At 35.7% G+C, this 25,268-nt stretch overlaps 1 protein-coding gene across 4 annotated transcripts; it reads left to right on the top strand.

Annotated features, from left to right (window-relative positions):
• The first annotated feature begins 8,892 nt into the window (after window positions 1-8,892).
• LOC110094037 (cysteine--tRNA ligase, chloroplastic/mitochondrial-like) lies at window positions 8,893-21,620 on the top strand. Of its 4 annotated transcripts, none has more exons than XR_002302807.2 (8): window positions 8,894-9,334; window positions 10,297-10,360; window positions 17,166-17,327; window positions 18,022-18,192; window positions 18,274-18,555; window positions 19,027-19,210; window positions 21,234-21,285; window positions 21,371-21,620. XR_002302807.2 is itself a non-coding variant. In XM_020819159.2 (7 exons), the coding sequence occupies exons 1-7, from the start codon at window positions 8,985-8,987 to the stop codon at window positions 19,052-19,054; spliced, it is 1,116 nt and encodes a 371-aa protein (XP_020674818.1). In that variant the 5' UTR covers window positions 8,894-8,984; the 3' UTR covers window positions 19,055-19,202. The 4 variants fall into 4 exon arrangements, 2 of the variants coding, with proteins under 2 accessions (XP_028547730.1, XP_020674818.1); XR_002302806.2 differs by having other exon boundaries at window positions 21,177-21,285; XM_020819159.2 differs by lacking the exons at window positions 21,234-21,285; window positions 21,371-21,620 and adding an exon at window positions 18,828-18,886 and having other exon boundaries at window positions 19,027-19,202.
• The last annotated feature ends 3,648 nt before the right edge of the window (window positions 21,621-25,268 follow it).

The raw sequence follows: 25,268 nt of genomic DNA, 5'->3' as shown, positions 1-25,268 counted from the left end.
GTATCACTTTGAGCGAAAGGTGAAAAGAGTTTATCGGAGTTCGCTCAAAATGGACTCTAGAGAAGGCTGGAGAGTGGGGGACGCTAAGTGATTGCTCAGAGAGCTCTGGGAAGGATTTTGAAAAGCTAGAAGCGAATGACATGCTTTGGACAAGGGTGGCTAATTTAGACCTCAGCCATGGCCATGTACGATAGGGTTTGATCAGGCAAGCCACTCGATGCTTGCCAACTATAGGGGACTATTTCCCTAAGCCTCGTGAGCCTAAAGCCATTGAGCTCAAGCCCTAGGAAGGCTTTAGATAAGTTTCATGATGGAGGGGACCACCTAAGCTCATTTTCATTCGCTCTGACCATCATCGTCCATTGCTTGGGTCAGGTTGAGGTGGAAAGGCATCTAGAGGTCTAGTGTGATCAATGGTGAGCTTAATTGGGCATAAGAAGGCCCAATTATTGAAGGTGGCTTGAGTTGACCCTAACTTTGATGATTTAGGTTGGTTTGGGTATAACCTAAGTAAAGTTAAGGGTCAAGCTGAATGGGTAAAATGCATTGGGTCAAGGTGAACCCAATTTAAGCATTGGTTGGCCTTAGTGGGGCATAAGGTGGGAAGTGGCTCAGCCCAAGGTGTTTTTGGACACTTTGGGCTAGCCTAGGTCCTAACCCAGGTTAAATTAGGGGCTAGGCTTACTAGGGGGTAAGGAACCTAAGGTTATCCAATACATGTGACATTTTGTCTTGATGGAGTCTAGATTGGAAGTTGGTTCAGCCCATAGTGATTTTGGGCACTTTGGGCTAGCTCAAATACTAGGCTAGGTGCACCCATGAGGTGGGCAAACTAGAGTGGGTAAAATGGGTTATGGAGGGTCCAATGCAAGCATTAGTTTGATCTAATTTGGCTTACGTTAGGTTTTGGCTCATGAAGATCCTTCTTTGAATACTTGGGTCAAGCCATATGGCTAATCAAACTGGTGTTAACCTTCAGATTATAGCCAACAGCAAACAAAGAAAAAGAGAAATCAAAATAAAAAAATCCACGTCATCGACCAAACCTGCAGGAATCCCGCTAACCTGCAAACGGCGCCGTTGGTGTCTCATTCCCGGGATTCCAGCGCAAATCCTGGACCTTGCCTCGATCGAACGACCACAGGCGTCGTTAAATAGAAGCCGAACGCCTCGCTGCTTCTCCTCCCGAAATCCAGATCCACGACCGAACTCCTGCTCTTCCTCACGACCTCTTCTCCTCTCCCGACCCCCTTTTGCTGCTTCCGATCCAGAGAAAGAAAGAGAGAGAGAGAGAGAGAAAGAGAGAGAAACATAGTGAAAGCTCCACCTACCTGTACCGATCCTCTCTGTGCCGACCCGATCTCCTCTGCTTGTAGCCGAAGCTCTCTCCCTCTAGTCTTCGATCCCAGCCCGAGCCGCCCCTTTTGTCCAGCGGAAGCAACGCCTGGTAGCTTGCTGTGAAGGTAACTTTCTCCCTTACAAGGGCTTCTTCGGCCAAATCCCTTAAGGCCTACTGAACTCTAAAGCAAAAGGGGGAAAATAGTGGATTTAATTCACTATGGGATTGAGGAACTCCTATGTCATGTATTTAATAGGATTTAGAGTAAATCCTACTAAATTCTATTTCTAATCCTGTACAAATCATGCATTTTTTTATTATTATAATAACAATTAATTGATAATGATAATTAATTATGTTTTATTAAGTTTAGTTATAATTAAATATTTAATTATATTTAATCATTATTAATAATAATTAGTTTTAGTTAAAATAAATTTTAATTAATTTTTAGTATTATTATAGTTAATTATTTTTATTAATAATTAATTATAATTATTTAAAATTAATTATTTTAATTTAAATCAATTATTATTAATTATTATTAATTAAGATTAATTGCTAATTATAATTAATTATTTTTAAATCATAATTTATTATTATGAAGCATAATTAATTATAATAAGAAAAAATATAATGATGCCTCTCGATCCACGTGCCAACCTCTACAACCCCACGAAGTTACGAATCTTCTAAACTTAGATTGTCGCTTCGTTGTATGCGACGGACCGGAAAACCACCTATACACGCCTTTATTGCGCGTGGTGGGATGGGACCCCGGTCCGACGCCTACGATAAGACGGGCAATCACCTAAACTCTATTTCGGCGTTCGTGGCGCACCGGAAAATCGCCTATACACGCCTTTATTGCGCATGGTGGGAAGGGACCCCGGTGCGGCACCTACGGCGAGGCGGTGTCACTTATAAGTACCCCCGAGCGGGGGGAAGCAAATTGTGTCACTTTTAAGTATCCCCGAGAGGGGGAAAAGCAAATTATCTTTTAAACAGGTACCGTCAAAGACCCCATACACGCCTTTATTGGGCGTGGTGTGAGGAACAAAAAATCATGGCCGCGGTGCCCTCGTCTGAGGACACCTACCATACACGCCTTTATTGCGCGTGGTGGGAAAGGCCCAGTTTCTCGTAGTTTTCCCCTAAACAGGGGAGACGCCGGGAGGCTGCCGAAATTTCGGGTGAAATCGTACCTGGACTTGATTGAACTAAGTACAATGGACATGAACTTGAACTTGAACAATGAAAGGGACTTGATCTGGACTCAAGTGTGCTTGCATAAGATTTGAACTCAAATGAAACAAATTGAATATTAACTCAAGCTTGATTTGGAAACAAAATACTTGTTTTAAAATCTCAATGAATGTAATTTGCTCATAAACGAATAAAAGGCTTATGTGGAATCATCATGCATGTTGCAAACAACATGTGGAGTTGCAAAATCAAAGAGAGTGATCCACTTGAATTTCATCCAAGCAAGCAAACATTCACCCATGAAGTCATTACAAGCTTTGGTATAAAGCTTATTTGAGCAATCATAATTAGCCTACAACGATCATCTCAATTGAATGAGGAATACGATGTTATGCCACAAATGATACAACATGTTCATGAGCAATGTATGATGGACATTTAGCAAATGAAGTTGCTACCTTACAACACTCCTACCATCAACATCAGAACATAGGCAACCATTTTCAATCTTGCAAGCAATGAAATAGGAAGGGATGTATAGTTTGAGCCTGAACAAAATATATAAGCAATAATTATTATGAGAATTAGAAGACATGCATGTAGATGTAGCAGTCCACCAATCAATAATACAAAAAGATATGCAACACATACAATCTCTACGAAGACAGATGTATGTGCCACATGCCACTGATGGGTAGATGTAAAAAGACTTTAGTAAGTGCAATATCCTGAAGTCAATTTCAATTTATGGAGTACATCTACCTACCTACCTATAGCAGTGGAGGATATACTATATGAGATCAAATACCACAACAAAATACATGAAGAATATGAAAAGTGCAATCTCCTACGACCTAAGGCAGGAGATTAGTTAGTGCACCATGAGCCACCTGCAGAAAGCAACAAGTAGTGCACGACAGTCTACCTGTACGAAGCAGCGAACAACTCTATTCAGAAGCTGTTACGCCACGCCACCGGATCTGCAACATTCGTACAAGCAGACAGAATGCGTCCACATACTACAACGCCACGCCACCGGATTCGCGACGTTCTTGGAAGCGAATAGAAGACGTTTCATGAATATTCAAAAATACCCTCGCACATGCACTGTAGTTTGTACACACTTAGGTACACTAAAAGAGGGTATACAATCAAAACACCCATAAGGGCCCCGGTGAGCGTGTTATTGGTACACACGTGATGTCTAGGGATGCTGCGCGGGTTATTAAATTTGAATCTGTTCCTCCTAAGCGAGTAAATAGGAGTCGACAAGGTTCAATCAATAATTATAAAATGCCCCCAAACACCCGTATGGGCCCCGACGAGCGTGTTATTGGTACACACGTGACATCTAGGGACGCTGCGCGGGTTAATAAGTGAATTCAAGTTTAAACCTGATCCTTCTATACGGGTCAATAGAAGTCAACAGGATTCGAACAATCAAACAAGTATACGGTGATGGTGACCGGTATATTTGTTTAATACATTCATATTAGGTCTTCAAGGCCTACAACAATATGAATTCACTAATAAAGGTTCGAAGCCTACGAAACCCGATCCTCAGTCAATAGCTTGGCTGAGTTGACAAGGTTCAAGCTACAAATAGAAATGACCCCGAACACCCCGATGATGACCGTGTTGAATGCAGATCTCAACCGGAGGGGTTTTCAAATATTTTCAAATGTCTCCCAAATATCCAAAGTACATTTCAAATGTCTTTCAAACTCCACCCAAATGCCTATCAAAATCCAAAACTCCACACAAATACCAAAATCCAAAAATTCCAAAGATCATCCAAAATCTCAAAAGTCCAAAAATATTTAAAATTGAAATAGATCAATCAATGCTTAAAGCAAAATCTATCCACCCTCCGCAACAGTTTGCTGAGGTGGATAAATTAAAATTTACTTCAGCTCACAAAAGAGCTAAATGCCTAGTCTAAAATATCACTATGATCCATTCTCAAAATAATCTCTTGCCAGTAAGGACGTGGTACGTGTCCTCTAACCGGCAGTTTCGCCGCCAAATTGCACTGCAGGTAAACAGTTATGACCCGGGGCCCTCTGAACCGAGTGGTTTTGCCGCCAAATAGCATCACAGATAGCAATTATGGCCAGAGCCAATATGCTCCTTAATTGCGCAAAATCCTTGAGATATGAATCAAAAGGATATGATCGATAGGGCACAAAGCCCTCTGTTAGCCAAGGTGGATTCTAATTTGTCCCCTTAGACAAACATTCACCCCCGATCTATAAGGTCTCCTTGGACGAAGCAACCCATGGCTGCCGATGACAAGGATTTTTCTGTCAGGTTGGGTCGACTACCTCCTCTGACTAAGTAGACCAGGGACCACGATTGCCCGGGACGACGGAACCATGGGATATTGATCGGTTCTATCATCCATTCCCCCACCATCTACTTTAAGTGCAAGATGGTAAAATTTCCAATTTTAAATATCAAATCTTCCAACTTTCCAACTTCTCGAACATCCAAACCTTCAATTTCCAAATCCAAACTCGTTGCTGCTACTATATGCCAGATAACATGTATTCTCTACGTATCTGATTGACGATTAGCCTTAAACGAAAGTTCTCTCTTGTGATCGAGAGGGGTAATTAACTATAGGGGCTTGCATCTATAGGAAACCAGAACTCAGATCATAAAGTCCTCACAAAATGAGGGCTAAATCTATGGGTAGTGTCTTATCCACAAACCCATCTGCCTTCCAAAATTTACCTCAGAACTTATTCAGTTAAAACTCCCTCGCCGAATGAAAAGAAAAGCGAGCAGAGGCCGGGGCCGAATTTTTGGAGCCCACAACTGGGTCCAAAGGATGGTCCCTCAAGGTGACCCTCTTAGGGACCTAATGGGTTACCCTAGGACCCTAGGTTGGCTTGGTAATGCCTAAGGGATTAGATTTGACATAGGTTTAGGTTTAGGGTTAGTTTGGTCAACCAAGTCAACTAATGGGTTGGGTTTGGGTCTAACAAGTTTGGTTTGATAATTAGAGACCAATGGAGGTGGTCTCAAGCTAAGGCAATGTCATTTGGATTGAAATACATGTTTAAAATCTTAAAGGACACTTTAGTTAATCATGATTGACTTGGTCAACCAGGTCAAACCAAATATTGGGTTTAAGTTCAATGAACTTCTAATGGTGTTTAAGATGCAATAGAATAGGTTACATGGCTTGGTTCGATTGATTCATGTTGTAGTTTAGAGAAAACTTCAATTTTTCCCTTAAGGGATATTTTGGTCTTTTGGACCCTGGTCAACATAGGTCCACCAAAGTATATTTTATGTTTTGATATGTCATAATGATGAATCCATATATGTTTAAATGTTTTGGGGAAGGTCTTAATGTCAAATTCCACAAGATGCTAAGTCTAGAAGCATATACTATAAATGTTTGATAGTTTTATAGCCTTTGAATTTTAATTAAGTTTCTGAGGTTAGAGGTCTCAGATTGGCCTCAAATTTGAATGGTTTATCATAGGTACATATCTAATAAATATGCAATTGATAAATCATGAATTGGGTGTCATTTGATTGGGTTTTGAGGTGAATGAAAAATAACCCATAAGAGTTTATAGGATATGGGCCTTTACCGTTAAATTTTGGTCTGGAAATTTTGAATTTGAACTGGACTCTGGATTTGATTGATTGAATTTGAATTTTGTCAACCTCATGACAAGAATGCGGTCAAAACATATGTATTGAAAGTATTATTTTATTTTGGATAAGCTAATATTAGTGACAATTTAAATATTATTTAGAACTTTTAAGAATACATAAATAAATATTAAAATATACTTTTGCAAAATTCCTAATTGTACCAATAGATATCAATTTCTTAAAGATTTGCACCAATTCACAAAAATTATGAAAAAAATAATAAAATTAAAACATAATAATATCAATCTTATGGTGAAGGCAACTATTTTCATATTTCACTTAAAATGACTCCTAATTTTTTTTTTTCAAAATACATGTTATTACATTTTCATACTATTAGCTTAATTACGACTCTATAACATTACTAGTTTGAAAAAAATTTGTCAACCAGACACCCACCTTACTCAAAACTTTAACAACATCATCTTTAGGTTGTGCATCTTAACAAAGTACCAAAGGTACACCATCTCCACATGCATCTGTTCTTGCATATAACATGTCACATAAGTTAATGTCTTTAAAGTGGTGTTCATCTTAAATAAAAGAGGAGTTGAGGAGTAGGATTGTAGATTATATGAGGTGGGTCAAAATTCTAACATTTTATGGAGTGTTTACATTGAAGACAATGCTTTTTACAGCACTATGCCAAAAGAGCTGGAGAATTATACTACAACTAGAATACTGTAAAAGCTTTTCATATATTTGTTACTTAGGCTACAATACCATGATGTTATATATAGAAGTGTGATAGCATAGCTTTTACACGTGTAGGGCATAGGAGATTTAAGGAGTAAGCAATATATGGTCTAGTTATAGTAAGGTATTTAAGTGAACGAGCCTTGAGGTGACGATAGATGAGAGGGATGTTGATGATTGGATTAGAGATTGAAACAGAAGTGGGTTTCACGGAGGTTGGGTTAGTACATTAAAAAATAAATTATATGTAAATTGATCCCTTGCACAATTCCTCGTTATTCATACTTGTTGATTTGCATGTTGTCGTCTCGAAACTCATGTTGATTTCACACTTTCGCTCATGCAATGACCAAGATAATATTATAGTCATTTTTATGCATTTCTTATGTTTTTGATGCAACGACAAAGTCTGTTTTGTGAACAGATGATATTCGAGCAACATAGTGTTTGTAGTTTGTCAATTTTGATCATCTTCATTCAATTTGATCGTGAGGCATTCTTTCATGGGTAATTTGATGTTTTCAAGTGCAATGGTGAAATTTGTTCATGACCAGATGTCATTTGGGCAGTTTTGTGCTTTGTCATGTCTGCCAACAATCATCAATCATAATCACCTTTATTTGCTTCAGTAGTGATACTTATACGGAGGTCAACAATTGCCAAAGAAATTGATGAGATTGCCAATGTTTGAAGATGAAGAAGAATATTTCACGACTTAAATTTGATTGCATGAGAATGAGAAGATAAGTTTGAACAAAGGTTCAAATTCAAACTAGTTCGAATCAATTTGATTCTATGTGGTTGGTTTTCAATAAGTGATTTGCATGTATAATGTTGAGTAATTTCATCCGAGATATACTTTCAAATATATTTCTATAATTATGCACACTAAGAGACATGAATTTTAAATTTTTTTATATAATGTGTTGGATCCAATTTTTTTCATGGATGACACATGGCTTTACTGACAAGAAATCTTATGAACAAAAGCTAAAAGAACTTAGACAGAATTTGGTGAGTGTGGAGAGTGAAAGAGGAATGAGAATGCAAAGTATGCTCAAGAATGTAAAAAAGTATAAAAAAAAGCTCACCAAAAGTCTTAAAATATGCCTCTTTATCCATTATTTATAAGGCCTGGAAGGCTATATGAAAAGTTATACATAATAAGTAGAAAGTATAATATTAATCATGATTTATTATAGTCTGTAAATGATATGTGGTATGAGCAGTTGGTGCATGTGTGGCTTTATGTGTTATACTGGGCTCTTAGCCGCATGGCAAGTCTTCATTAGTGAGTGTGCTGGGTGTACCTTTAAAAAAGGATCATACTGGACGAGTTTGCATGGGTGAGTTCTTTGGACTATGATGTAAGTCCATGGAGGCGACCTATGGGAGCTAAGGATTAAGTCCCCTGGTGGTTATAACCACAAATTGAGAAATGTTGGGGCCTAGGGGGTCATAGTCATGAACTTTTGAGGTTTGCCTTTCTGTAGATGGATCAAGTGATGTTAATGGTGATGTGACAGCTTGGATGATAACAGGTGGCCTTGAGAGGCTAATCTCCGTCGTCGCTAGTGTCTCTCTTCTACTTGAAAAATTCTGCAAGAGTTTCCTGATGCACACTTGAGATGACTTCTTGATTTGACCAATTTGGACAAGTAACATTTTCTTACTGGCAAGTACCTTTTATAGGCACTACAACAACTGTCGCCAAATATTCTTACTCAACCTATTTGACAATTGATTTGATAGGCAATATAACTTCTGTGGCCAAATATTCTTACTAAATCTATTTGACAATTGCTAAATATCCCTATAAATATGTATCGAGTATATATATATATATATATCCCTATTAAAGATACATTTTCCACCGTTATATCAATTTGTCTCAGTAGATCTCAGATCTCATTTAAAAGGAAAACAAAAAAACAAAAAACAAAAAACCTTTTATTTACAACAATTCATCCCCTATATTTACTCGAATTCAAGCTATCCCCACATTCTTGCTCTATCCACTTCTCAGCCGCAGTCCGCCGGTCCTCCTCGCCACGCCAAGCAAGCACCCATGGCGCAAGCCACGGCGTGGCTGCGGTATTCCTTCTTTCTCTCGCCGTCGGCCTCCCACTCTCTCTATCTCGCACGGTGGCGGTACCCTCTTCCGTCCTCTCTCCTTCTCAAGAGAAAAGCCAAACCCCCAATATCAGCTTCCTCTCCTTCCTCCACGTCCAACGTAGCTTCCACCGATGCGGCGGCTTTAACGGTTTTCCACCTCCACAATACGTTGACGAAGCGGAAGGAACCTTTCCGGCCAACAATGGAAGGCAAGGTGGGCATGTACGTTTGCGGGATCACTGCCTACAATCTGAGCCACATCGGCCACGCGCGCGTCTCTGTCGTCTTCGATGTGCTGTATCGGTGGGGTTTGGATGGCATTTTCTATTCATGTCTCTGATCTGATTTCACTTTTCTGCCATTGTACTGGTTTATGTGCTGGGGCGTTTATTTTAAAGGGCAGTGCACCTAATACCCTCAAATTCAACAAGTGCAGTGCTGTAGAGTATTGAGTTTGAAATGCATCTTTGATCCGAATGTGAGTGTTTAAATGAATTCGCCAGTCAAAACTCTAAGTGACGGAGACGGACATCCACTGATTTTCGGACCGTCGGATTTGGACTCTATAACATTACTAGTTTGCTGCATTACTAGTTTGGCATATTTTCGTCACTCAAACACCTGTAAACATTATCAACATCATCTTTAGGCTGTGTATCCTACCAAATTGGCGTAGGTCCTCCATTCCCATGTACATCTGTTCCTGTGTATAATATGCCACATAAGATAATGTGTTGAAAAAATGACGAATTTATGAATGTGGCAAGGGGTGTTCATCTTAAATAAAAGAGGAGTTGATGAGTAGGATAGTAGAATATATGAGAAGGTGGCAGGTCACATTATACGGAGTGCTTACATAAAGCTGATTTTGAAAATGTGCCGATTTATATGATGTGAAGAGGGTTTCTTTTATTTAAATCTGTAATGCTTTGAGGATGAAATGGGGATTGAATTTTTTTGTTGAATGGGCTAAAATTGTCACAATTGTGCCTTCTTTTACCAATGACTGTTACCCGTGACTGTATAAAATGATAATAGCGTTATTACAACCCATTTAATGAATGATCAATGCCCACTTTCAGCCTATATAGCATTACTCTTTTTAAAATTAAGCAATGAACTTATTTTCACTACCATATGAAAGCTATTATGACATTTTTGTGCCGTGCTACTGATGAGGATATGTTTCAATGCAGTTGCAATATGAGTCTTAATTATTTTTAGAGCTGGATTATTCATTTCATTATCTTGAACTCATTTGACAGTTATTTGAAGCATTTAAAATATGAAGTCATTTATGTGAGGAACTTCACTGATGTTGACGACAAAGTGAGTCCTGTAGTCTTTAATCGCTCTTGTACCTATTTAATTATAACTGGAAAAATCTTTATGAACAATTTTTTGCTTGTGGAACCCCTCTAGATCTCTAATAATTATTGCCAAGATCTTCTTGCTGCTTCATATTCATCCTTTGAACCTTTATGCATTTGTTTGCTTATTATATAGATTTGATGATTTACTCACCTCTTTGTTATTTTTGTGTTGTGGATAATAATTTAGCATAACAGTTACTAGTCTCTACAAGAAATATTATATTTTAGATTACTCTAGATTTAAAGGTTTTAGTCAAGGCTTTTAGTTGTGATTTCTGCATGTTTTCATTATAGATGTTCAAAATAGGAAAAGGTTCTGCAATCTTCCAATATTGCTGAAAGATTTTTCATAAAACAAATATGCGGTGAAATGAAAAAGAGAATATACTTAAGATGGCATGCCTTCTACTTATTTTTCTGTGTATCCGTTATTTCTTTTGTTTTTTTACCTTCTCTATAGAATCCATTATTTGGCTAGTAGATTTTTGTCTTAATGCTAAAATAGTGTTTAGACTTTTGGGATTCTAATCATGTTGAAAGTACTATTTTTGAAAGCATCCCATGTAATATAAGAGATTGATGTATTTTATGGATGTTGGGACTATCGCCTATTGATATTATGTTAATGGAGAATAGGCTTAGGTGATTTGGGCCTATGAACAACCAAGGATAGAAGATTCACGGATAGAACGAGTAGATAAGCTTAATGTAGAATGGTTGATAAGGGGAAAATGGTTAAAATTTGTGATAAATATATTGAACACATACTACAAAATTCAAGATAAATGATTGGAGAATGAGGGTTTACAAGGACGAACTCCAAATGCTTAAGGTAAGGCTAATGATATTGATGGCATTCATATTTATAGTATGCGATGGAGTATTTGCTTAACTTTTAAATTACCTGCCAATTTTCATATAAATGGATTTAGATATGGCTATCATGGTGCTATTTTAGTTGAGAAACACATTTATACAATCATCGTCACTAGCCTTAACACAACTATTTGGGGTCGGCTTATGAATCATCGTTTTTTTTTTTCATTATGCTGATTAAGAGCATTTACTATCAGTTAAATATAATGTTCCTTGAAAGATATTTGTGTTTCAAAACAATCTTTTGTTTGGTTTAGTTGTTTGACCCCTTATTGTTCATAAGCTAATGATTAAATCTTTCTTTAAGTCCTTTTTTACCATGCTAGTCACTAAGTCATGTTGTACTCTATGAGAGTTGTAAAAATTGATGAGCAATTTGTATTGGACAAATGGTAGTAAAGTGTACTGAACTTGTCTTTTGCATCTCACACATTAAAAAAGGGAGAGGGAGAATCAATAACGGTGTTAAGGATGGTAGGGAAATGGTATTGGTGATGGTATATATGATTGGTTGAACCTAGGAGTTTTCGATTGTTGAAGTGGTAGAGGATATAGTTTCTTAGCTTAGCAAATTGTATTAAAAAAAAAGCTCGGTACGCGTACAATACATTTGTTTACTATGCTGCACATTAAAAAGGAAAGGGGATAAGGTATAACAGTATGAAGGATGGAAAGGCAGCTAGCGATGGGATATGTGGCTGGTAGAAACAATATATGCGTAAAAAGAAGTTTGTGATAGTTGAATTAATGGAGGATGGACTTGTCCCAATCATCGTGGAGTAGACGTAACTTGCGGAAGAAGTGATTTTAGTGTTGTAAATGGTGAAAATTTGAGGCATTTATAAATGGAAGTGTTTGAGTGTCAATTTTGGTCAAACTACGGGACCTAACATGAATTCTCCTAGGTGTAACTAGATTAGTTAATTAACTTCAAACATAATTAGTCTGGTTTGATGAATATTTTAACTTTATAGCCTGCAACTGTCACAACAACGTTTGCTAAGCTGTTATTGTTGGCAAAAAAGGAGGGCCATTTGCATGCTATTTTTATCATTTTGCCTACTTTTTTTAATTTTAACCCTCAAGTGATAGAAATTGACGTTTAGCCCCTCTTTCATTTTACTTTTGTAGGGCACATAAGAGGGTGAGTAAATTGTGTGATGATTGAAAATTTAAAATTTGTGCCACTAATAAGCAAGTGAAATGCATAAAGCAAGCTGTAAGAAATAAAGCACAAAAATTTCAAGTGGTTGGGCCCATCCACCACCTAGCAAAACCCTTGTTAGAATTTCCAAAGCTTCTATGCATTCTGTAAATCAAAACTTTGCAGGCAACTCTCAAGCCTTAAAACCTACTCTTACGTCAAGGATATTGAGCCCTCACAAATCAAGTGCTTCCCTAATTTGGAGAAAATAGAAATACAAGCAAAATATGAATAAAATAATAAAATGAAAGAGATAAGAACTTGAAATTTAATAATTAATCGGTGTCAATCGTCTCTTTTACAAGCAACAATTTTGATCTCCTAGAGCACTTCTTAGATCTTCACTTGAATGCAAAATACGCTTTGGAAGGCTCTCTTTTGAGGTTTTCTCTTTTGATGAAGCAAGCAGAGCAAGGGAAGTAAGTGAGCTTTTGGAACAATAGAGAGATTTTACAAGAATTGCTCATTTGAAGTTGTAGCAAATATTTTTTTCTGGTTGTACACTTAGAGGAGGGCAATAATGCGGTAGTTATAAGTCACATTCTTGAATAAAATGTTAGAGATAGCTAGGAATTTGAAAAAGTCATTTGGAACTATTGTAGTTTATTTGGGTCTACTCAAAAATAATTGTGCATAAAAATTTAAGAAAATGAATATTGTGATGACAAGATTTTCAAAAATATTAAAATTATATATTTTCAGAAAGCTTAAGATGTCACTTTCCAATCACATGAAAATATTTTAAATTGGGTTTTTCACAAGAAGTATATGCGTGAAAATGTTGGAATAACTCCAGTGGCAGATAAGATTAGAGAGAGTCGCCTTAGATGACGATTTTTTCACATAAAATATTGGTCTTTTGATGATATGGTTAAAAGAATAAATGTATTAGATTTAGCCTATATTAAGAAAGGTAGAGGTTGACTTAAAAAGACTTGGTTAGAAACTAGAAGAAATAACATTTTTTTATTAGATTTAAATTAGAATTTAACTCTTAACTTGGCATAATGGAGAAAAATGATTCATGTAGCCGACCCTACTCTGATAAAAATTATGACTTATGGACGAGGAGGTGTTTGACATTTTGACAGATTTGCAGTATGTTATTCTAAATTGAAATGGATGCAAAAATTGATCAAATTATATATAAATGAAATCCATAAGGTGTATAGTTTTCAAAGAATCCAAATTTATATAATTTAGAATTTTGTATAAAAAGTTATGCTCAAAATGGTGAGCAGAGCCATGTAGGAACTTAAGAAGCTTAAAAAAGAACTTTAGCCAAGGTAGGAAATGTCACACCTCGAGTCTGGAAATCGATACACCTGACAACATGGGAAGTGATAAAGGGATATAAAGGCTTGTTTTGTGCTCACAAAGAGAAACATGCATATCCAAGACACAACATAGTATATATACACTAAAGTAATCATAAAAAGTGAAGATTAAATTTTAATTCATTAATAAAATTCAAATAGACAGTACATTCAAACAATAATATTGATACAAGCAAATAAATGTAAATAGAATGGTTGACAGGAGAAAAACTACCCAATCCTCAGAATCAAAAGCAAAATATACTACTACAAAATATAAAATACAAAAAATAGTCTATTGCTGATAACTTTGCTCTTAAAGTGAAGGTTTGCTAAACAGACCTGTAGGATTTATTGTAAGAAGAGACAACGGGTGAGCATGATAAATCAAACTCAATAACTCCTATCTATCAAAACATAAATGACAAAGTAGTGGGACATACATAATTTCCAAAAAGTGGGAGTAATAATATATCATTGTTATATCAAAGTAACAATGACATATGTCATATCTCCAACAAATTCTAGTATACTGGTGTATATGTCAAATAGCTACTAATGCCAAATCATTTCAATACTTACAAATGCATCACACTCGATATACTTGTACCTCAAATGACTTATCAATCATTTATCATTTTTAATTCATGCCCACTTATATTTCACATTCATATGTATATAAATAGTCGATTTATCAAATACTCATTACCGGGAAGGTGAACACCAACCCAAGGAAATCTAGTGATTTTCTATAGAGTCATCACTTTGGGGGTTCGTCGGGACTGCCTAGCCAATAATTAATAGGATTCTACTGACATACACATTAATGTAAAAAAGCATATTATTTTCCAAAAAATTTCATAAGCATTTTTCAATAGATTTTATAGTTTCAATATGAAAAATGTTATTTAATACTAAGATATGATTTGCCAACATAAATATTTATTGCATTCAATAAGACCATGTGCATGAAAATATAAAAATTTATATACAATAGTTTATGAGCAATAAATCAAGAATGATCTATTTATGAATCTTTCTAATTCATTTTGAGCATATGCTTCAAATAAAACAATCTGCAATGACATGACGGACAATCTAATATCTAAAGGTCTAGCATAAGAAACAAGAATAACGCCCCTAATAAAGAAAGGTACTGCTATCCCAAAATAAATATAATTACTTATCTCTAGGCGAGCGACGTGGAACTCCAAGCCTATTAGATATTCAATCCGTCAAAAGCTAGGAGGGCAATGACTCGAAGGTCCTACTAACAAAAATCCTATTTTAATATTCACGATAACACTAAAGGAATCAAATACTTAAAATATAATGCTTACATCACTTGAAAGTAAATATAAACATTGAACATTAAACAATTAAGTCAATAAGATATTAGACCTATCGAACATTAACTTAAATATGGATTCTTCCCAAAGCAAGATAAAACTCCCCCAACGAGAAATTTAAGGCTATACAAAACTTGATACAAATCAAAATTTAGCATTTCCATAGAATTGAAAGAATAAAAACATAAGAAGAAGAAAGAGAGAAGGAGAGGGTAAACTCACTGTAGAAGGAGAGGAGTTTGTGAAGAGTTCATCGAGATCTGCTATTGCGAGAAAGAAACGAAGGAGGAGAAATGAGCGTTTGACGGCTACTGCAGTAGAGAAAATAAAATAGGATTTGTTGCCCTAGGTTTCCTATTAGCTTTAAATGGCATGAGAGCGATGCTATAGGCAGGCGAATCCAATCAATTATGGAAAGAATCAAGTGATTTGGAGAGAGAGGATCACGATCTGCTCGGTTTGGTTGCTTGGAGCGCTGCTGGCATGCGAAGAGAAAAGCGGGAGTCGGTTGGGTCTCGTGAGTTGCGGCTGTGTGCGAAAGGCCTGTACTAGCTTTTGATCGCGGTTCGCGAAAGAGAGCGGGAAGAGAGGAGAGCCCGGTTTACATGAAATCCTGAACCAAATGGTCTAGGTTATAACAGGAAATATGAAAAAAAAAAATCTATGTGAAAAAATTCTTGAAGGGAGATTATATATGAGCATGAGGTATGTAGAATGCATTCAAACGTGTGTTTAACATTATATCTAATACCAAAAATAAATTCATCCTTTTTTCACTTTTTCTTGAGCTCCGTGGAGCGTGAATCCATAAAGCTTCATTGTACAATGCTTTTTGAATACGATATCTGATCTTAACATACAACCCATGTAGTGTGTGGAAATATATTGAAGTTTTTCTTCATATATCATAACAATCTATGAAACACTTAAACAAAGTTTTTAGTATCAAAATTATTGCCACAATCAAAACTAAGGAACTAAGCATCTTAGTATGTGACCTTGGACCAACATGAATTGTAACGATCTTCTCTACTTTGGCGCGCCAAAGTTGATATGGGTATGTTTACTGTGAACTTAGCATGTGTCAAAAATTCTGCTGGCTTATTTGCCACACATATGATAACTTTTTATTCCTTATCATTGGTGAAACATGCATGATTACCAGATTATTAGGTTTACCTATATTAGAACTTGTCCCCATTGATCCTGTACTGATTTTTTTTATTTGAACCCTGTTATTTCCATTCCTTTTCTTTTCCTTCTGAGGAATTTCTCACTAATTTATTTTTAATCTTTTTTTGTCATTTCTTTTCATTTAGGAAATATTCTAATCAACACCACAATCTTGAAATCACCCATAGCCAAAAAGTTTGTTCGACAAAAGAAGAGCATTTTCATTATCCAAATGGCCCTAGCTGGAAGGCAGATACCTGCCACATAAGATGTACTTTTTTCTTTGACAAAATGCTAAATATTTTACTTATATTGGTGACTATATAAGTGAGTAGTTCATAGAATGTTGCGTCCATTGCTTTCATACTCATGCCTTAGCTTATACCTGACAAACAGTAGATTTCTTTTCTTGCAACAGAAATCCATTCAAAAGCATGAATTTCGATGTAAAATTTACATAGAATATCATTGTTTGATCAAGTTATATTGTTGTGAATTGTGATCCCTACATTTCCATCATTATATTTGGAGGCTTCTCAGACACAAAGTTTATCATTTCATATATATTTTTGCTTGTATTTTCAAATCCTTCTGTTCTTTGAGAGATCGTTGCCTTGCAGTGAACTTGCATGCCCCTTTATTCCATTTTTGGAAGTTGTTTTCTATATTTATTATGGATTATTGGGATTCTGTGGACTTGATTTATGTTACACGAGGAGCTTGGTCATTTCTCTTATAGAAGCTACACCATTTATCAATATTTTCCATAATCAACCTTCTATACCAACTATCTTGCATATGTATGACAGGAAACCTGAGTTCTGCACTTTTGGAATTATGTAGATCATTGCTAGAGCAAATGAGTTGGGGGAGGATCCCTTGACTTTGTGCAACCGCTACTGCACTGAATTTCAGTCTGATATGGCTCATCTTCATTGCTTAACGCCTACTGTCGAACCACGTGTCTCAACTCATATGAGCCAAATTATACATATGATTAAGCAGGTATGGAAGTTTACTTAATACCTTAATATATTCTTGTACGGTGGAATGGAATGTTCTTTTTACTTTTTCCAGTGGAGTTGCATTGCACCTATACTGTGTACTTCAATTTACTACAAACCTACTAGTGTCTTGGGCTTCATTTTGTAATATTGTGTTATGATGATATGTAAGTAATAGTCTCCATTACTCTCACGCGCCTTAACAAGATGCTTTGCAGGTATGCTGTCAATGATTTTGTAATAACAATGTGTAAGTGCACGGGCAGTATAGCATTTTCGTTACATGATTTTTGCAGAAATTAAAATTTTGTTGTTTGTTGTTATTTAAAAGCAAAACAACTGATTTCCTTGGTATTTTTATTGGCAAATTAGGTTTTTTTTTTTTAAATAACTTTTGCCATAATTTTTTATCATAAGTACCCATTTTTAATGACTCATTTTATAATTTTAGTCTTGGTTAAATCTGTGTTTACGCTGTACATTTGATTTATTTGAGCTTGGAAGAGAGATTTATTGAAATGACAGTCTATGACATTATGTGCTCATAAATTCAAAGTAGTTTTTAAATATTTAAATGATTCCTTTAAAACGTTCAATAGTGAGGTTTTAGTATACAAAGAAAGGCTTGAATTTTGCTTCTGGTTTAGCAACATCACTTTATCTCAAGAAGACTCAATACTTTTCTTTTTGAACAGATTCTTGCTAATGGTTTTGCCTACAGCATTGATGGCGACGTCTATTTCTCTGTTGACAAATATCCCTCATATGGCCAATTGTCTGGTAGGAGATTGGAGGATAATCAACCTGGACAGAGGGTTGCTGTAGATTCAAGAAAGAAAAATCCTGCTGATTTTGCTTTGTGGAAAGTAAAATAAACTTATAACCTGTTATTGTTTGTATCCTCCATTTTTTTGTCAATATATATCTTTTAATTTTGGCGGTTACAGGCTTCAAAGGCTGGGGAACCATTTTGGGAGAGTCCTTGGGGACCAGGAAGGCCAGGATGGCATATTGAATGCAGTGCAATGAGTGCAACTTATCTTGGTTATTCGTTTGATATACATGGTGGTGGGATGGACCTTGTTTTCCCTCACCACGAGAATGAAATTGCTCAGAGTTGCGCTGCATGTAAAGAAAGCAATGTAAGCTATTGGGTCCATAATGGCTTTGTTGATGTTGGATCTGAAAAAATGTCGAAATCACTTGGTAATTTTGTCACAATACGCCAGGTAAGCCTATACTTTAACCGATGTTGGAAATTGGTTGTTTCATACATATGCAAATAAATTAATTACCATTAGTGGAATGATATTTTTGTATGTATACTCGTTAAATTATCTTGATGATAAGTCAAATTATGTTGTTTTCTGTAAAATTCTCCTACTCTGGTTTAAGTTTAAATATTATATGGGAAATAAACCCTTGCTACCCCTCACTGTAACATATTTTGCTTTTGCCAACCTTTTCCGCTAGGTTTTTGATATCTTAAAAAACATCTCAGGTCATAGACGTGTATCATCCATTGGCTTTAAGGCTCTTCTTAATTGGCACTCACTACAGGTCGACAATCAGTTATTTTATTGCACAGCTAGAGATAGCATCCGATCGATTGTACTATATCTATGAGGCATAAAGCTACATTGTTAGCTATTTTTTGCTGCATGCTCAACTTCTAATTGTTTGATATTTTTTTTTTGCAGACTATATGTAATTGTGACATCTCATTGAACCAATTTAATGGGGAAAACCTGAAGGACTATGTACCAAAATATATTGTAGATTGCATAAACAAATTTCGATTTGATTTAAAAAAATCTTTAGCAGATGATCTACGTACTCCAATTGCGTTGGCTTCATTTTCTGAACCACCTTCATACTCGTAAGGTAAGGATTTATTTGCTTATTTGAGAACTATAACATCCTTCATGCCTGTTTGGTTATTCAATATTTACTCTTTTTTTAATTGCAATTATTGGAATGATATTCAACTGTCATTTTCTGTTGTTGTGGGGTTAGCATAATGTTTTATTTGTATGTGTGACTGTTCTCAGTCAAAATATTGCGTCACGTGTATAATGTTTTATGTGTGTGTGCTTGCATTTAAGTAGATTTCTATCTGCTCGTGTGATGAAGATTAGATGGTTCATGGAAACTTTGAACCATAAAGGACATTTTAGAATGCAAAGGTTCGAGATTAGTAGAACAATACTGAATATATTATATGCATTTTCAATAGATGTACAACAACAACATCAAGCCTTTATCCCACTACGTGGGGTCGGCTGCATGAATATTTTTTCTCCATTGCATCTTGTTAAGAGTCAAATTCTCATAAAATGATCCTTTCTAATTTTCTAAGTGTATGTAGGTCTACCTTTACCTTTATTAGAATAAACCAAAGCAATATATCTTGATGTAATCCACATCTAAAATAGAAAAATACTTGGTCAAACCACCTTGTTTTTGAACACAAGTAACAGCTCTTGCATACATATCCTTAATGGCTTGACTATAAGCATTGTTAACCTATTTCTTTTCTAGATTTCTACATAGCACTTCTATTGGAACTTTGTCATATGCTTTCTCGAAATCAATAAATATCATATGTATATCCTCTTTATTCTCTCTATACTTCTCAATCAAACCTCTCAAAAAATGTATAGCTCCATAGTTAGGCCTATCCAGCATGAATTAAAATTGATTTTGAGAAACATTAGTATTACATCGTAACCTCTGCTCAATAACTCTCTCCCATAGTATTAAAGTATGACACATTAACTTAATTCCTCTACAATTGCACACTCTTGTGGATCACCTTTATTCTTAAAAATAGGAATCAACGCGCTCTTTTCCATTCATCTTACATCTTTTGTAGTGGGCAAAATAATATTAAAAAGTTTCATAAGTCAAGAAAATCATTCATCTCTAAGTTTTCCACACATCTACTTGAATATCATCAAGTTCAATAACTTCTAAATTATAGATTTAGAGAAAATGCTTTATATTTATTGAATTATAGATATATGGTACATTAAAAATATGATATGCTAATTGATCCCATGTGCAATTCCTCATTATTCATGCATCTCGATTTGTGTGTTGTTATCTTGAAGCATGTGCCAATTTTGCACTTGCACCCATGCAATGAACCAATTAATATTAGTCTTTTTTAAGCATTTTTGACATTACGGAGGTAATGGTGAAGTTCGTTTTGTAAAAAATGACATTCAACCCTAAATGTCGAGCAATGTAGCGTTCATAGTATGTCGATTTTGATCGCATTTGCTCAATTCCACGACGAGGGGTCCTTTCATGGGCAATTTTGTTGTTTTGAGTGCAATGGAGAAATTCATTATATGATTGGATGTCATTTGTGCAATTTTGTGCTTCGTCATGCCTGCCAACAGTCATTGGTCTTAATCATCTCTATTTGCATTAGTAGTGACACTTATATAGAGGTCAACAAATGCCCCCCCTAATAGATGTGGTACGCATGTGTTGCATGCTAGTTGACTCTGCGGATCTCTAAACGTCTTAATGGATGTCACACTAATGATTTCACATTGCAGATATTCGAAAGCTTACTTGGGTTTTATGCTTGTTGCTCGTCTTTGTAAATCTTCAAATGTACTCATAGACATTAATGTGATTGGCAAGTTTACTTCAGTCAAGTAGGGGGGATACGTAGGAAAGTGAAATAGTGTTTTAGATTCAGATTCTTGACACATCAATTTGTAGCTTGATGATAGTAGATAATATTGCCAATTTTATTCCCTTTTATCATCATTATTGATTTAAATTTCTTCCACTCTTGTAACCACTTGATTCTTTTTATTTGAAACTATGCAAGTTGAGCAATGACTGTATAACCACTTGTGAAGCTAATTCTTTGGGTCTTGCAAATTAGACAATTAGTGCAACCCTATGACTTCTATCTTTTACAGAAGCCTTCAGCTCAGGTATGACTTTTTTAAAATTTTTATTTTTACTTCATATTTGCAGTGCCATTTTTTGTATATGAATGCCTCTTATTAATTTGTGCAGGTCCCTGAAAGAGTAGGCTGTTAAAGTCGGGAAGCGGTTAAAGGCGTTCTAGGATTAGATCTTCTAGGAAATAGGCTTCAATCCCTTATAACTGCTAATGTACTTTTTATTTTATTTTTTTGTTGGTGTAAGTCTATAAAAATGTAAGTTTAAACTTGTATATAATCTTTATTTAAAAAAAAAAATGTAACTTCAAACTTTTATATATTCTTTAATCAATAAAATTTAAGAGCATCACTCATTTTTAAGAGTTCATGAGACTTTTTCTTTTTATTGTTTTTCACAATTTATACTATTATCATGCTTTTTTACAATAAGGGTTACGTTTTGTGCTATTGCGTGTTGTTGAGATGGAGAGGAAGAGTAGTAGTGATATGAGGGCATTCAGAGCAAGGTGTGACATTTGTATTGACTGGGAGATGAAATGAAAATAACATAAATGGGGTTCAACCATTTGCAAATGGTCCATCGTGCAAGGATATGGGCAGTTGGGACATAGATTTGGATAGCAGTCACAATGATTTGATTTGGTCAGATAAGGGATGGGACTTTAATATATATATATATATATATATGCAAGGTTACCTTTATTTGCATTAGTAGTGACACTTATATGGAGGTTAACACTTGCCAAATGAATTGATGAGAGTGGCAATGTTTGAAGAAGAAGAAGAATATTTCACAACTTAACTTGATTGTGGTAAACTTGACAAGACATTCATCATGTGAATGAGAAGAGACGTTTCAACAAAAGGTCAAATTCAAACTAGTTTGAATCAATTTCATTCACTACGGTCTTCGATAAGAGAGTAATTTCATCTGAGATAAACATTAAAATATATTTCTATAATTATGCATACTAGTAGACATGAATATAAAACTTATATATATATAATGTGTTTGATCGATGCTAGTGTCTCTCTTCTACATGAAATAATCTTTAAGAGTTCCCTGATGCACACTTGAGATGACTACTTGATTTGACCAACTTGGACAAGTCACATTTTCTTGCAGGCAATTGCCTTTGATAGGCAATACAACTGCTCTGGCCAAATTCTCTTAATCAACCTATTTGATAATTGCTAAATATCCCTCTTGCTAGCAAGTATCCTCTTTCGTCCTCTCTCCTTCTCAAGAGAAAAGCCAAACCCCCAATCTCAGCTTCCTCTCCACGTTCAACGTATCCTCCACCAATGCGACAGCTTCAATTATTTTCCACCTCCACAATACGTTGATGAAGCGGAAGGAACCTTTCTGTCTAACAGTGGAAGGAAAGGTAGGCATGTACTTTTGCAAGATTTGAGCCACATCGTCCACACACATGTCTCTATCATCTTCAATGTGTTGTATCAGTGTGATTTGGATAAAATTTTCTATTCATGTCTATCTTTGATCTAATTTCATGTGTATGATGTTATACTAGTTTATGTACTGGGGCGTTTATTTTAAAGAGTTGTGCACCCAATATCCCCAAATTCAACAAGTGCAGTGCTATAGAGTATTGAGTCTGACATGAAATGTGAGTGTTTAAATGAATTTGCCAGTCAGAACTCTAGAAGTGATGGAGGCCGACATCCATGGATTTTCAGACTGTCGGATTTGAACTCTATAGCATTACTGGTTTGACAAATTTTCGTCGCCCAAACACCTACCTTAATGTAAACATTATAAACACCATCTTTAGGCTGTGTATCCTACCAAATTAGCATAGGTCCACCATTTTCATGTACATCTATTCAAGTATATAATATGTCACATAAGATAATGTGTTCAAAAATGATGAATTTATGGATGTTGGAAGGGGCGCTCATCTTAAATAAAAGAGGAGTTGATGAGTAGGATTGTAGAATATATGAGAAGGGGGTGGGTCATATTATATGGAGTGTTTACATAAAGTTGATGTTGAAAATGTGTTGACTTATATGATGCGAAGAAGGTTTCTTTTACTCAAATTTGTAATGCTCTGAGGATGAAATGGGGATTGAATTTTTTGCTGAATGGGCTAAAATTATCACAATCACTACAGGAAAACCCCATATTACCGGCGGACGAAATCCGCCGGAAAACATAGATATTCAGACGAAACTATAAGTTTCCGGCGCACGTTTCGGCGGAAATTCATACGCCGGTTTTGGTCGCGTTGATAAATTATTTCCGGCGCAAATCTTGCGCTGGAAATTTCTCCGGCGCAGTTTCCGACGAATTACAGGCGAAAAAACGGACTGTTATCGACGTTAAAAAACGTCTTAATTCCGGCGCCATATGCGCCGGTAATTAGCGTCGCATTATGCGCCGGCCATTACCGGCGGAAGTTCCGCCGGTTTCGACGCTAGTGACGTCAGTACAATTTCCGACGTCTCATCCGTCGGTTATATTTCGTTGAGTTTAAATACGTTGGCGCAATGTCCGCCGGTAACGTACGCCGGAATTGTTCCGCCGTAACGTGCGACGGAAATGGTTCAGACATCCCTATACCGTCGGATCGGCCGGCGGAACCGGCGTCGGTAAATTTACGGCGTATTTTGCGCCGGAAATGTTGACGCAAAATTTTCGTCGAACAATTCCGCCGGTGCCTGCGCCGTTTATTACCAGCCACAATTGTCCGCCGGAAAATCCAACGGTAATCGCGTGTTTTCCCGTAGTGAATGGTGCCTTCTTTTACCAATGAATGTTACTTGTGACTACAGAAAATGATAATGACGTAATTGTTCCCAATTTAATGAATGATCAATGCCCACTTTCATCCTATATTGCATTACTCTTTTTAAAATTAAGCAAATAACTTATTTTCACTAACATATGGAAGTCATTATGACTTTTTTGTGTGGTGCTACTAATTAGGATATGTTTCAATGCAGTTGCAAAATGAGTCTTAATCTTTTTTAGAGCTGGATTATTAATTTTATTGTCTTGAACTCATTTGACAATTATTTGAAGCATTTAAAATATGAAGTCATTTATGTGAGGAACTTCACTGATGTTGATGACAAAGTGAATCTTGCAGTCTTTAATCGCTCTTCTACCAATTTAATTATAACTGGCCAAATCTTTATGAACAATTTTGTGCTTGTGGAACCCCTCTAGATTTCTAATAATTATTGTCAATATCTTCTTGTTGCTACATACTCATCCTTTAAACCTTTGAGAATTTGTTTTCTTATTATATACTTTCTTATTTTATAGATTTGATTATTTACTCACCTCTTTGTTATTTTTGTGTTGTGAAAAAGAATTTAGCATGATAGTTACTAATCTCTACAAGAAATATTGTATTTTAAATTATACTAGCTTTTAAAGGTTTTAGTCAAGCCTTTTAGTTGTGATTTCTATATGTTTTCATTATAGATGTTCAAAATAGGAAAAGGTTGTGGGATACTCCAATATTGCTAAAAGATTTTTCATAAAACAATTTTGCGGTGAAATGCAAAAGAGAATATACTTGAGATGGCATGCCTTCTACTTATTTTTCTTTGTATCTGATAATTTTTACCTTCTCTATAGAATCCATTATTTGGCCAGTAGACTTTTGTCTTAATGCTAAAATAGTGTTTAGAAATTCGGGATTCTAATTAAATTGAAAGTATAATTTTTAAAAGCATCCCATATAATATAAGAGGTTGATGTTTTTTATGGATGTTGAGACTATCGCCTGATGATATATGTTAATGAAGAATAGGCTTAGGTGATTTGGGCCTATAAACAACCAATGGTAGAAGATTCACGGATAGAACGAGTAGATAAGTTTAATGTGAAATGATTTATAAGGGTAAAATGGATAAAAGTTGTGATAAATAGATTTAACACACGCTACAAAATTCAAGATAAATGATTGTAGAATGATGGTTTTTAAGGACGAACTCCAAATGCTTAAGGTAAGGCTAATGATATCGATGGCATT

The sequence above is a fragment of the Dendrobium catenatum genome, unplaced genomic scaffold (genome assembly GCF_001605985.2).
Source record: "Dendrobium catenatum unplaced genomic scaffold, ASM160598v2 fragScaff_scaffold_156, whole genome shotgun sequence".
Lineage (NCBI taxonomy): Eukaryota > Viridiplantae > Streptophyta > Magnoliopsida > Asparagales > Orchidaceae > Dendrobium > Dendrobium catenatum.
Note: the sequence above shows the minus strand (reverse complement) of the source record. Positions and strands in the feature narration are given on the sequence as shown.

Coding starts and splice junctions, on each gene's coding strand:
- LOC110094037 (XM_028691897.1), top strand. CDS start 8,985: ATGGCGCAAGCCACGGCGTGGCTGCGGTATTCCTTCTTTCTCTCGCCG. Junction 9,335..10,296: donor GTCTTCGATGTGCTGTATCG/GTGGGGTTTGGA, acceptor CTCATTTGACAG/TTATTTGAAGCATTTAAAAT. Junction 10,361..17,165: donor TCACTGATGTTGACGACAAA/GTGAGTCCTGTA, acceptor GGAATTATGTAG/ATCATTGCTAGAGCAAATGA.